The sequence below is a fragment of the Pipistrellus hanaki genome (genome assembly GCF_964339955.1).
Source record: "Pipistrellus hanaki genome assembly, chromosome: 17".
Taxonomy (NCBI): Eukaryota; Metazoa; Chordata; class Mammalia; order Chiroptera; family Vespertilionidae; genus Pipistrellus; species Pipistrellus hanaki.
Genome location: NC_140519.1, coordinates 32,518,653 through 32,534,354, shown reverse-complemented (window position 1 = coordinate 32,534,354; position 15,702 = coordinate 32,518,653). Strand labels below are relative to the sequence as shown.

At 30.1% G+C, this 15,702-nt stretch overlaps 1 protein-coding gene across 2 annotated transcripts in view; it reads right to left on the bottom strand.

The window, feature by feature from the left end:
* CSMD3 (CUB and Sushi multiple domains 3) overlaps nucleotides 1-15,702 on the bottom strand; it is a 771,720-nt gene that overhangs the window by 469,514 nt on the left and 286,504 nt on the right. The window contains exons 8-9 of one of the 2 annotated variants that reach the window (XM_084864313.1): nucleotides 9,140-9,217; nucleotides 2,070-2,157 (exon numbers count right to left, since the gene is read on the bottom strand). In XM_084864313.1, coding sequence (XP_084720439.1) covers nucleotides 2,070-2,157; nucleotides 9,140-9,217 — 166 coding nt within the window. The remainder of the gene's footprint in view (nucleotides 1-2,069; nucleotides 2,158-9,139; nucleotides 9,218-15,702) is intronic. The other variant, XM_084864314.1, reaches the window with a different exon arrangement.

The window sequence follows — 15,702 nt, the reverse complement described above, 5'->3', positions numbered from 1 at the left end:
AGACCAGGGAAGGGGTTAGCGGCTGGGTGTAAGTGAGCAAAATGAAGAACATCTGTAATAGTGTCAACAATTTTACAAAGTCCATCAAAGAATGAATATATACACAAAATATGGGGGGGGGGGTTGTTCCAGTAAATATGAGAGTGGGACCTTCTTAAATTGAGTGGGCTTCCACCATGACACTTTTATTCTCTCTCTCATAGAACACAGTTTAATTCTTTTTTACTTTAAAGCACTTATAAATTTGTGATTACATCTACACGTGTTCATTTTATTTTTTTATTATTTTCTGCCTTTAAATTATAAGAACTATGGAAGGCGTGTATTATGTCTGTTTTTATCAGTTTCTAGTACAAGGCCAGGCACATGATGGGCATATAATAACTGTATATAGATAAAGAATATATCATTTTTTTCCTGAATTTCCCTTCCTATCTATACCAGATTCTAGTAATCCTTCAGAACCAGTTCAATGCTAGCATTTTATGACCCTTATTTCCTAGTCTCCAAAACACCATACCTTGTCTGTGCTTCCATAACATTTCATACATTCATATATATATATATATATATATATGTATATATATAAATTTCAGAGAGGAAGGGAGAGGGAGATGTAGAAACATCAATGATGAGAGATAACCACAGATTGGCTGTTTTTCACATGCCCCAAACTGGGGATTGAGCCCGCAACCCAGGCATGTACCCTAACTGGGAATCAAACCGTGACGTCCTGGTTCATACACAGGTCGATGCTCAACCACTGAGCCACACCAGCAGGGCACATCCTCAAGTGATAATGACCATATTATAATGTACTTCTGTGTGGGATTTTTGATGCCTAACATCTACCATGGTGCTTGAAACATAGCTGAAAGATGATCTCAAGACATGAAATCCACAATATTTAATGATATTTAACTCACTCTATTGCTTTTATAATAAATTGATCTCTAATAAACCTTATATTTTTGCAAATAGTGGGGCTAAGTAAATATTAACATTAATAAAAGTCAGTTTATAGCATGCCATAATAGCACTACCACTGAGTAGTTGTTTTGTTTCAAGCTCTATGATTACTACCACACATAACTTATCTCATGTAATCTTCCCCTCAAGGATATGAGGACATAAACGCTTGTAGAAGACAAGATAGTTTATGGCGAAGATGGAATTTGAATGAAGTTTGCCTTGAAAATATAACGTAATGTAGTGACTAAAAGGTCAGGTTTTAGATTCAGGAAGTAATGAGTTCAAATTTCAGTTCCATCAAGTTATTAGCTGGGTAAACAGATCATCAATTTTCTCATTTGTAAAGAGGGGCTAAAATAATAAATACATGATGGGGAATGTATAATAAATAAAGAATGCATGTACATGCTTACTATTTTGTAGTCTATAAAATATCAATTTTATTTATCAAAGCTGAGAATTGTTTATTTTTAATAAGTCACTTAGTATCATTTAGTATTTTATAGATTTTTTAAACATTTTAATTTTTAAAATGCTATAACCAGAGGACAACTGAAAATTCAAGATTTAAAAAATATTATTTATTAGTAATGTAAAATAATGGCTACCATAAGTATAACATACACTCTCCAGGTTGTTAGTAACTTAATTTAAAACTAACTAAATTAATACTATTTTAAGATGGAGATAAAACATATTCAAGTTATGTTTACTTCCAAAAAAAATACATATAAAATGTTTGCAGGAATGTTTTGCAGGCAGTAGTACCTCATTTGAAACTCACCTTCACATGTGGTAGATATGATTTACATGTTGCATAGAAGGAAATTTGGACAAATGAAAGTGAGTGACTTACCCAATATCAGACAACTAATAAGCAATAAAAATCAAATTAAAATTCATGTCTTTCAAATCCAAATCCCATGATTTTCCCTTAATATATGATGAGAAATTAATCATTTCAACTCCAGAAAAGCTCTTTAATGTTTCTTTTTCATTTGATATTTTAAAATAATGAAATAGTATTACTAGTACACATCAATTAAATTTTAACTAAAATAAACTTTAATAAAATGAAATAAACAATTAAATATTACCTAAAATCTGATCCAACTCTCTTTCCATTTTCTGGTTCACCTGGATCTGGACATAAATTGGAAGCTGTTTTAATACCGCCCTCATTTACTGTAACAACAGAAAAGAGGAAAAAAAGAATCAAAACCTTGGAAAAGAATATTAATTTTAAAAATTACATAAAATACATTCATGTATTTTGTCATTACAGTTTAAATATCCAAATTAAAATATAATTATATCATCTAATAATGAATACAAAACCAATTTTTCTATTTGTATACCTAAAATAATTAAGTTTGATGGTCATATTCTAAATGGCATACTTTTATGATAGTAATACATCAACAGTTAACAATTTATTTTTAATTACCATTAAATTGTGAAATCTCTGGATATGCATTCTCAGGGCATCGATACCAGAGGTTCCACTAATTATTGGCAGTAAAGGAGGCATACTAATTATAACTGTGTAATTGGGATACCTATTATTTTTAAAGGTACAATAGAAAATTAAGAAACTATGAAAAAGTTTAAGGTTATCAGCACTTTTCATGTGGTCTATAACAAAGCAATTTAGTCTAAAAATTTAGGCTACAAATGCCAAAATAAAATTAAGGTGCAAATTACCAAGCAAAGCATAGAATCTATCTATAATAATAAAAGTGTAATATGTTAATTAGACCGGACATCGTTCCAGACAACCTTCCGGATGAAGCTGGGACTGTGAGGGCCAAGGCAAGCCGCAGTGGCTGCAAGGGCCGAGTCCCTCCTTGCACGAATTTCATGCATCGGGCCTCTAGTTATAACATAATGCTGAAAAGCAAAATAATTACGTATCCTCTAGCAATTTTCATGACTATGGTTTACTCAGCCATTGTACACATTTTAGTAGTTTCTTCAGAACACCCAGTTAATGAAATATTAACTAGTATGTTCAGTGAATGTGACCACATGGTATAAATTCCTAAGATATATATATTTTAATGAAAATATTATTAAACCAGATAATTTGAAAATATCTGACTGATATCATTTCATAAATTCAGTTGTATAATAAACTGGAGAATAACTTCTATTCTGCTCTTCATTGACTTGGGTGGTAAGCACACAATGCAGTATAAAGATGAAGCATTGTAGAATTGTACACTTGAAACCTTTATAATTTTATTAGCCAATGTCAATCCAATAAATTTATTTAATTTTTTTTAAAAGAAAAGAATAGTATCTTTCAGTAAAGATTTCAGAAAAGAAAAATATATATAAACCTTGTAATTGTAATGGTTCTCATCTTACACAATGGATTAAACTCACTGTGGTGTTTTCTTTAAAGAACAAAGATGACTACTTCTATCTCTAAGTAATATATTTACTCTATGGCAGAATCCTGGCATCAATTTTGTTTGTTTTTAATTTGTCATAACCCTCAAAGTGATTCTGATGTGAAGTCAATGTTGAGAACAACCGGATCCCTACATCATTTAGTTCAGACTAGCCAATGAGTTTACACTGATTTATCAGATAGCAAGATAATTGTCAGATGATGGCCTAACAGTCGTGGCTCTAATAAAGTTGACATAGTTTCAATTAGATATTAAATTTTACTTTTGTGTCTTTTATTTAATTTAAAAAAAATCACTTTCCTAAATAGCCATAGCCCAACAATACTCTTATTGCTGACTTTATTATATATTCATTGGTCCATGCAAAATATGTGATATTTGTGTTTCCCTGGTGTTGACTTGCTATTTAATTCCATTTTATCTGTCTTTGGTTTTTTTGTTTGTTTACTTTTTGGTTTTTTGTGGGTTTTTTTGTTTGTTTTTGGTTTTGTTTGTTTGTTGTTTTTTTGGGGGGGTGGCTATTCTGTTACTTTTGCTGATATCACATATAGTGGACAAATTCAAAGGCACTGACCAATAGTTATCTACAGTTTATATTTCCCTCACAGCTTGAAAAATTACCTCTTTGCTCATGACTTCCAATGTATGGTTTTGCCATCTTTTCCAAGTTACTTTCTTATTCCTACAATGATTTACTAACCCAACAAAATTCTTATTGTCATCTCACGTGCATGCTCTAATCCAACCTGACCAGGATGCTTTTGTGATTTCATTATTACTCAGCTCCAATGCTTCTTATTTGAGGACTAAACTTCCTCAAACACAGTTTTTATTACTGTTCAATTCTATTATTCTGGATTTCTGCTATATTAATTATATTTTCCGCTGGTCATCAAAACAAGTCCATAATTCAAGTGCAACAGGTTGCTTATCACTCCCCAATTTTACTTGTTATTTCCAACAGGTCAAACATGTCTCCTGGTGACAAAAGTAGTTAGCCTTGCTTATTCTATGCTTTGTGCTTTTTCCATGTTTTCCATTTCTTCAACTTTATCAAATTCCTATTTAATTTTCAAGACTCATCTCATGTACTTTTTACAAAATTCAACCTTTCATTTTGTTCCAGTTTATTCACATGCCTCTTTTTATATAACGTGGGAAATGTATAGGTAATATTAAAGTTATTTTATGATATTATAAGAGAGTAGTTTCACATTCTTTAGTCATAGGTATACAACAGTATATCCCTGATAAATATAGTGGGGGTACTTATAATTATTTTAATATACCCACAATATCTAAAAGAACTTAGTAACATACCATAAATATGTCCTAGTTGTATGATTAATGACTAAAACCTTGTATATGATTCAGTGAGTCAAGTATTTTCTATGGGAAACGCTATCTTTTCTATCTTTAAATGGCTTTTATAAAAATTACTATATTTTATAAGAATAAGCATCTTCCTTTATTGATAAATAATTTTTAACATGAGATAGAGAAGGAAAATAAGTGGTATGACGATACTTACCACTTTATTATATTATACAACTTTATTATATTTCAATATATAACATTAAATTACAATATATAAAGTATTATGGGTTGATAATCTAGAAGTACTTTACCAACACATTATTTGAAATAAAAGTAATTAAAACCTATATTTTCCATTTTTTGTCATTATTTTAGGTTGTATAAATTTTCATAATAGGTAAAATACCTACATAGCACTAACTACCGGTATGTATCAGGAACTATTCTACATCTATTTTACCTGTATCTGCTCTTCACAACAATCTTTAGAGTTTCTAATAATATTATATACTTCCTTCAGGTGAGGAAACTGAGGCATGGAGAAGTTAGAAATGTTTCCAAAGTCACACCATTAGTTAATGCTTAATCTCGGTTTAAACTTTAGCAGATTAATTCAAGAAATTTTACTCTTAACTCTTGAGCCCTATATATTGTCTAGAAATCTCACCAGGACAAAACATTATCATTAGTTAAAACTGAAAATACATTCTAGATATTTTATCTTAAAAAGCAAAGCATAGATATTACTTTAACCATTTTTACTTAGTTAATCCCAGATATTATTATTTTAATTGTCAATTATTTTTGTCTATTTGGGGTTGCCCTTTAGAACACAGTTTTTTAACGCCTGCAATAGGGAAAAGACTTCTCAATTTAAAATGCAAAGGTAACAGGAAACCTTCTGCATGATACATGTATGTAATTCCCATTGATTAAAAACATTTAATATAAAAATAAGGAACAAAATATATAATTGTTTAATTATCTGATATTTAGATATTTCATAATTGCCCATAGCTATTGATGCCAAGACATTCAAATGAAGTTAGCATTCATTGAATCGGATGCTTCCACTACATAATGCTATTTAGGTAACTGAACAGATTGATCACTTTTAAAATATATATATTTTTATTTATTTTAGAGAGAAAGGGAGAGATAGAAATGTCAATGATGAGAGAGAATCATGGATCAGCTGCCTACTACACACTTCCTCCTGGGGCTTGAGCTTGCAACCCACACATGTACCCTGCCTGAGAACTGAACCATGATCTCCTGGTTCATAGGTCAGTGCTCAACCACGGAGCCACAATGGTGAGGTGGTTGATCACTTTTATTTCTTGCAGAATGGTAAGAACATAAGTATTGTTTAAAAGTTTAAATACATGAAAAAGTGTACTGCCTCTTAAAAAGAGCATCACTATGAGGCATACCCTTTTGCTCTGATCTTTAAGGGTATTGTTACTATTATCAATATTTCAACATGAGTCCTTTCCCCCAGACATCTGTGACAAAAGAGAGGACAAAACTGATAGCATTTTAAAAATAAAATAAACTGTCACTTCTTATAACACTGAAATGTCTTTATTCTATGTATTTATAAATTGCTATATGAGACTATACTTTATTCATTTATCATTTTACCTTCTAGCATGGTGCTACAATGGAGAAGTAGCTCAAATAGAATTATGGAATGAATGAATGAAAGTATGGATTTGAAGAAGGTGAAAAAAATAAACAAAATGATGCATTATAGGAAGCTCACATTTTCATTATTACACCTGAATATTCTAAAAGAATTTAGTAGAAAAAAAATGGCAAGATTTCTAGCTCACCAAATGCCACATTTTTAAGTATAAAACTTGTATATATATTTTTCCTTTCTCAGCAAATGTACTCTTTTTGATGAAGAATAACAAAGGAAGAATATAGACTATTTAATTTCACTCACTAAAGGTAGAAGAAGAATCAGAATTAGCCATCTAAACAACCCAATGCTCTCAGGAGGACTACCTGCAGCTTTCCAAACTTCTTATTAATGTGTTTCTTGATAAACTTTTCAGGTGCTGTTGTGGAAAGACATGCTCTGGCAGTATGTGTGGTTAATGTCCTCAGCAACTATGCTCATTTCTGGCAGTTCCAGTAACAGAATTTATTGTTTTTATAATGACCACAAGCTTTACTTTTTTTCTTCTTCATTTGAAAGTGAGTGTCAAAAAAAAAAAAAAATCCCTCCTTTTAAAGTTATTTGGCCCTGTGTTAAATATATGGCCTCAAAGAAATGAAGCCCCAAATGCTTATTTGATAACAGATATAAAATAATGATAAAATTGAAATATAATATTTTTCTCTAAACAGCCATGGAGAATATATTTTTGAAAGTAGTGATTAAATATTAGATAAAAAAATGGGGATGAGGACACATATCTAATACCTTAATCAATAAAGAAATTTTAAAAAGTTATACTAAAATAAAATGTAAAATAATGGCTTAGTATTTTGTGACTATAAAAATTTTGCATAACTTGTTTTGATTGAAGTGGGATTATTTATATTCAAAAATAAAAATAAATAAGTATAAGTATTTTCCCTTTAAATGCAATACAGAAGTACAATTTTTTAAATAAAATTATTAAGTAAATTAAATTTTTGTTGTTTCATATTAATGTTTTTTGGCCTATTAATTTTATTGAAAAATTTAAAGCAAATATTCTTCAAAGGAGTTTTTTAATCTAGGTCACCCCCATACCCTCCAAATACTGCTATGTCTGTTTCCTTTCTTGATTATCCTCATAACTCATGTATAAAAACAATGAACAAAATATATATGCCCACTAAGGCAATATACCAAGTATACAGAGTTACACACATCTTAATGTCTTAATAAATCTATTAATATGTTTTAGTATAAATAGCTTGAATTTTCTAGCATATATTAAAGTATAAAGCAGTTAGCATATAAAATATAAGTGTAGCCAAAATGAGAAAAAGGTGAATAGTCATGTCTTATAATTCAACCAATAATTCCAAAATAATTATATTGGCCAGACAAAAATATTAGAATAAAGGCAGTAAACCTAATATTTAACACTGCAAACATTTCACTCTTATTTCCCATCGACATGATGAAATTAAATATCTCAGAAAAATTATACCTGATTTTTTGTGTTTATATTTTCTATTCTAGGAAAAATAACTTACTTTCCAGAATATAACAAATAATTAATGAAAATAATTATTGCACTACTTGTTTTCCCTAAACACTAACATATCAAACTTGAAAATATGATTGAAACCCAAATATATAACAAAAATCATAATGATATACCTAAACACTTTAAAATGAAGTGTTTAGTGTTTTCCTAACAGATAATTCAATTTGATAAAAAGAATTTCCAACAACCAGCTACCTATTTTGGTTTAGTATTTTCAAATCTAACATAATATAAAAATCACATTTTAAAATTATGACACTTAAAAAATATTTTATAGCATACAGGTTCCAAATTTATTTCTAGATAATTGATTTAACTGCTCAATTTGTATCACCATCTGTTATATATAGAAAGCAATAAACATGTAGGTACTTTTTGATAGAACTATATTCAATGAATATTTAAAGAAATAGTGTTAAACAAATTTTCTTGGATGATTTGGAAAAAAATAAAAAACAATCCTAAAATATACTCTTATTATAATAACACATTAATTACAGTACATAATCTTATTTACTACCAACATGTTACTGTAGAAGTCAGATGCTATGCCATAAGTGACTTCTCTCAAAATTTTTAATATCTATCTGTATAAAATCAAGGCAGGGAGTTCTACAAACTATTGATTTATATTATAAAAATGCATACCTCTCCTAAAATTTTTATATGTTTATGTACAGTAATGTAAATAACTGCACTCATTCAGGGATTCCTAATAAGATTCATGGATGAACATCATAATTAATTCACAAAAGACTATTGAGTTTTTATATTTAAACTCAAATTAAGTATATCTTTTTCCTTAAATGAAAAATTATTCTTAATGTCTTTCCTTAGAAAAGTAATTTTGTTGAAATTTAGATATGATGAAACAAAAATTCCTACAAGAATCCCCTGATTTGAGGAATTTCACTCTTTTTTTTTTTTAATCTCACATCCTTGAATTACAAAATTAGAGTATTATCAACATACTCCGTAAATTAAAAGAGTTTATTTATCTTTTAAAATATGCTGAGCTTGGGAGTTTATCATATTAATCCATTAACTCAATTCACTTTTAAATACAATAAGATACTGAATAATAATCATGCATGTTATATAGATATTAATGCAGTTAATTTGGTAAATATACAAACTTATAAAACACACACAAACAACACAGACATCACAAACTTCACTCTTGCACCAGAAAAAGTAAAAAAAAAGGGGTACACTCACAGATAGAAAACTTGTTGCTGTTGTCTTTCCCTGGAAACAATTTAAATCCTCTAGATTTAAAATCTATGGCCTTTTTCACTAGTTAAGAAAACAAACAAAAACATGTATCAGGATATGCAATTTTAAAATGAAATTCAAGTTAACAAATTTTGTTAGCATGGATTTATGCAAGTAAAAACAAAAACAACAAAAAAAACTGCTTTCTTAAGCTTAATATAGGGGTAACCAGAAGAAAATTTTAGAAAAGAAAAATCAGCAATGCAATCAATAAATAGTAAAATACGAAGCAGTAACGAAGGATTTTTAAGACTTCTATGGGGAGACTCCTGCATATATGTGTAGGTATTTTTTAATACTATTCAAGATTTTTATGAGAGCAAAACATTAATACTTTATCATAAGCCACTTGAATTCTTCAAATTTTATGTGTATTAAACTGGAAAAATTAAAATACTGAGACACAAAAGTGTAAAGAATTTAATGAACTTGGTCTTTAAAGTAAACTAATGCATTTTTAGGTAACTTAGCCTAACTAAAATGTTAGGATACATTTATTAAATGGCATACCTGAAAAAATTAAAATATACTTTAACATTTCTGCCAATAACCCTTTCCTTTCATAGTCATTACTTTTGACAGTATGTTTGATATTAGTCCATACGGTTTAAAATTTGTGAAACGGAATTGCAGCTACTTGGAGTTAATCTTAAAATGCCTACTACTTTTCTAAAACCATTTTTTAAAGTATTTTAGATGAAAAAAAAGAATTGTTTCCTTTTAAGTAAAAATTATTGATTAAAGTTGCTATATCATTTTTTAAATTGATAAACCATACTTCAGAAGACTATTTAAAAATTTAATGATACCAAGTAAAATAAAATCTATTTAACTGGAACTCTGCTAATTAAAATAGTTATGCAATCTTATCTAAGAAGGTATTTAAATATAATTTTCTTAAAAAAACAAAACAAAACAAAAAAACCCTGAACAAGTATGCAAGATATAGTTAACTTCCTCAAATATAACTTAGAATATTTTACATATTGCTCTTTATGAGGCTTATAGGTAGAAAACAATGGGCAAAAACAATAGGCAATTAGGTTTTATTCATGCCATGAATTTAAGAAAAACAAAACTGCTTTTTGTTAGTTTAAAATGACCACTTCACTAATTGCCCTTTTTCATTGTCCCCAATTATGGATATGTTATTGGTTTTTAAACAGTTTATGGTTATTTTTTTTTCTTGTTAATATTTTCAAAAGTAGAAACATAGAGACAGGATCTGATGGGCTACTGAAATATATAGACAACTATCTATCCATATTACTTTTTTTAAAAGAGGAAACTGATCATTGAAGCAATATTTTAAAGAGACCTGATTCTTGCCCTGGCTGGTTTGGCTTAGTGGTCAGTGTTGGCCCAGGGAACCAAAGGGTCACAGGTTTGATTCCTGGTGATGGGCAAGTGGTAGCAGATTCTATCCTCATGTGTGGGAGGCAACCAATTGTTGTTTCTCTCTCATGTGGATCTCTCTCTCTCTCTCTCTCTCTCTCTCTCTCTCTCTCTCTCTCTCTCTCTCTCTCTCTCTCCCTCCCTCCCTCCCTCCCTCCCTCCCTCCCTCCCTCTCTCTTCCTTCCTCTCTCCCTCCCTCTCTGCACCCTCTAGAAACCAATGGGGGGAAAACATCCTCAAGTGAGGATTAAAAAAAGAGAGAGACCTGATTCTTAGCAAGTATTAGTTGTGTGGTTTTAGACAAAAACCTGCCTTTTTATGTTGGTCTCTTTTTTTCTTTATTTTAGTTTTTCTTAATCTTCACCCGATAATATTTTTTCCCATTGATTTTTTTTTTAGAGAGAGTAGGGGGAAGGGAAGAATGGTGGGCAAAGAGAGGGAGGGAGGGAGGGAGAAAAGGAAAGGGAGGGAGGGAAGGAGTGACATCAATCGACAGCCTCCTTCAAGCACCCCAACAGGCCAATCTCCAACCAGGCTGGATAAAACCAACCATCTACCTGCCCATTGGGTGCACAGGGAACAGCTCACTAACCACTGAAACACACAGGCCAAAGCTTGGCTTCTTCCTTCTCTTAAAAATATAAGCTATGATCAGGACTGCTCAGTCTTTTTACAGGTTTGAGATTATTTATGACCCTTTACTTATAGTGTAAAAATGACTACAATCTCTCAAGCTGTGCTTCTTGTTGTAATTCTTTCACCCTTATGGTAAGCTAAAGTTTAGTTCCACTGGAGTTTTCAACTGCTCTAAATTTTGTGTCTGCCATTTGTGAATGTTCTAGCAGTCTTAAAATTCCCTTTAACAAATTTTGCATTTTATATTTTGAAGCATAATTGTCATTTTTGCCAATTCAAACATGTATTATAAGTAGGAATTCTACCTCTACTTTTTTCTTCCTTTTAAGATTTAATTTTAAGTATTACAAATGAATCTGAAGATTTCATGGTAGTTCCACCACAAATTTGTGATTCTTTAAAAAACAAATAAAAATTGAAAAAAGATTATAAGCCCACAGAAGAAAATTGAAGAAAAGTCCATATGGTCAAAGAGCACAGTTGGATAATGTTGTTACTATTATAGGAATAAGAGATGTTGAACACTACAAAAGCTGTGTGTGTGTGTGTGTGTGTGTGTGTGTGTGTGTGTGTGTCTGTCTGTGTGTGTAGAGGATACATTTCTGTGATGTGCTTATGTCTAAACTTGAATATTTGGTTGGGTGAGGTTAGGGACAACACCTAGCTAAGAAAGTGTCACCTCAGACCAAAAAATTTGAAATAATTTCCTGGTTCTAAAGGGCCTTAACTTTATATGTTTTCTTTATAAAGTATTTGCCAATTTAAATTGAAAAGAAAAATCAATATTTTTTAAAAGTAAAAATTATAAATATTGTAATACAAATGCAAAAGATGGAAGGACAAGAGAATATCTACTGTAAGAGACAAGAAGGAGTAAATTGAAAACAACACAAAGTTTAAATACACAAAGATTGTAAATGTTAAACGATATATCCATACTTAGGATGCGTTTATAATTTCAATAGAAAGAACACAATGTGCATCTCTTTTTGAATATATAAAAAGGATGAATATTTCAATTACCAATTGCAAGATCCCACTCTAAGTCATTCATCAATGAAATGTTAAATCTGAAGTACATGCTATAAAAATGTAAATTTTGTGTATTATATAATGTATACATTAAATATTGACATGATCAAGCAATTTAGGGCATCTATAAATCATATTAAACATAAAATTAAAATGACATTTTAATAGTTGTATGTCAGTAATAAGCATCTAAAATTTATTTTATCATAAAGATAAAGTATGTTGTGGTCTTTCATGTTTCAATTCCTTCCAGTGTATTGTGTTTACATTTTTAAAAGCTAAATATATGGAGGAGACATAGGTTAAGAAGGTCACATAAGTTTTTAAGTGTACATTCTTATGATATGTGACCTATATCTTGTGCGCCCATTACCCAAAGTCAGATCATCTTCCGCCACCACATATTTGGGAAAACTTCTGAAACAAAAGCATAGTATTATACACCTGCGGTGCTTGCATGAGTGTACAACTGAATAAACAAACTCAATGCTGTAAATTCTGGCTCACTTAACAAAGGCAGTTCTGGGGAAAGAATTTCCTTTACTAACCATGAATTAGGAAGGGAGGAACTGACAAAGAATGTTCAAGGCAAAACATTTTTATATTCAAAGCTATTTTTATTTATTTACTTATTTATTTTTAAATATATTTTATTGATTTTTTTACAGAGAGGAAGGAAGAGAGATAGAGAGCTAGAAACATCGATGAGAGAGAAACATCGACCAGCTGACTCCAGCACACCTCCTACTGGGAATGTGCCCGCAACCAATGTACATGCACTTAACCAGAATCGAACCTGGGACCTTTCAGTCTGCAGACCAAAGCTCTATCCACTGAGCCAAACTGGTTTCGGCCAAAGCTATTGTATTTTTAAAACCATAGAAACTATATATGTTCTAACAATTACGTAATAAAATTAATTAAATGCAAGACATAGACACGCACAAGCATCTATTTCCTTTGTTTTCTTCTTGTTTTCAAATGTTAAGCATTTTTATTTATTATATTCACTGCTTTTTAGATTTGACATGATTTTTTTTAGCATAATATAAATATTTTATAATGTGGGGAAAGGTCTGGCAGACCTTTATTTATTATGGCATTATTTAGTAAATGTTATCAGAACATCCCCACCCCCTTTCATGTCCTATTTAGATGATATTCTAACACAAATAAAGAGAAAATGAATGCAATGCAATATTCATTTTATTATCTTAACCCTCTAAATTTATACTACTTATTTTTACAACAACTTATCTTGCAAGTAGCAATAGCTGCATTACCAATGTGTCATTAAATCAGATAAGTTTTCTGAAAAATAATATTTTTAGAAAGTGGTTTATATCTTATTGTTATTTTTTTGTTTATTTTAACTTTTCAAATGGACAATAGTACCTTTCTCTCCCACTGCATTTTATAACATGAAAGCTGGATGAAGAATCCCTACTTGTTATTTTTAATTATTATTTTATCTTTATATTTATACTCAATAAACTATACTGATAAAATGATTTTTAATTTTCATTTTAGTTATTAAAACCAATGTGTATTTGAATTTGATATGGCACATATCACTAGTGACAGATTTGTTTAAATGGGTAACAAAAAATGTAATCTATCACTGACTCAATAACTAGTAATTCCAACATAGGTCAGTGTAATGTTAAAACCCAGTGCGTTACTTGTGGCATTTCCGCCACTGGATTAAGAGTTGGAAGACCTGTGTTCTAGTCTCATAATACACAGGGTATACTGTTTAATTTTTCTGTTTTATTTCTTTAAGAGATTCTTTCCTTTACCACTAAGTTTTCAGGTGTAGAATCTGAACCAAAGGAAGAAGAAAAGACAAATATAATCAGAATTCTCAATTCTATCTGGAAGATTAAAATGTGTTTAGCGATTACAAAAGTATGTAACTGTGTTAGGAGGATAAGTTTTCATCATTTTTTAAAATAAATGGTGGATCCCTGCTATGGGCTTAAAAACATTCATTACAATTTAACACTTTTTCTTATATCCTGAACTGGTAAAACATAACAATTCTTTTGCTTTTGTTTTTCTTCTTGTTTATGTGGCTTATATTTATTAATATCAATTGCATTAAAATTAAAAGCACATTTGAAGGTGTTATTTCTAAGTAAATTAATAAGTAATAAACTCATTTCATGTTAAATTTTATTTAAAAATTATTTAAAATGAAAAACTGTATGACATCCTAACTTCTATCTGCCTCTACATACAATATGTTGCATTATATTAGACTAGAGTTTCTTCATATGCTTCAACCAAAACAGTTCTTTAGAACATATTTATCATGGAGGCTACTATTTGGTCACTCCTTCCATATTATCCTTAGAAGAAGAAAGATGAAGACACTATACGGACACAGGGTAAAAGCTAGCTAGTATTCCTGTGGTGATTGCTTTACCATATTTCACATAAAGTTTACCACTCTACAAATTTCTGATAAAATGATATTTGCTTTATAATTTTTCAACAAATACTGGCCATCATTTGATGAGAAAAGTAGTGGTATGGTACAACTAACGCTCAAAAGTACTAAAAGATTCAATTGTTCAAACTTACATGTTAGAGATATGCAAGATCCAACATTTTCTCAAATTTAAAATGATGCAATTAGAACTAAATTTAGCAAGAAATTATGTATATTCAATTTAATAATTATTTAAAATATAACATAGCTTCCTTTTTTAAAAAAAAAATCACCAGAGAAAAGCAATATGGCTCACACACTCCAATATTTTCTTAAGTCCTGATTTCTATTTAAGCTAACATGCTAATTTGTGGCTAGCATTTATTCTTGCTATATAATGTATAAATATACAATGTAAATATAACATTTATGGGATGCCTGATTTTTAGTTGAAAAAAGTCAATTATATATTCTAGCATCATGCTTCAAATTCTACTATAAATTCTATGAATCAGTATATAGCAAAAGTTCAGTAAATGTTAGTTATTTTCATTACTGCTATTATCAGTTCCAATTTTAAGATATACTTAGTTTCTGAGGCCTTTCCAATTGGTTGTGTGCTATATACAACTTTTTTTCAATTGTTTTGTGTTGTCTTTTTCATGGTGTAGAAACTTACCCTGGATTTCTAACTTTATTATATATTTTTATTGATTTCATGGCTACTGAAGACAGCAAGGCATGTGTCTTAACCCATCTATGTCCTATTTTGCCTATACCCCTTTCTGGACCTATTCTCCTCCTTGTTCTTTGTACAGCAGGTTGGTATGAATCGGCTACAAACAGTTATGCAAACAGTTGCATTGCACTAGCAGCACTGGCATTACCTCTGGGGGCTTATTAGAAACAGTGACAATCAAACCCCCCACCCCCAGGCCTACTGAGTTACAATTTATAGCTTAACAAGATCCCCATGTAATTCTTACTAACATGTAACTTTGTGAAGCAC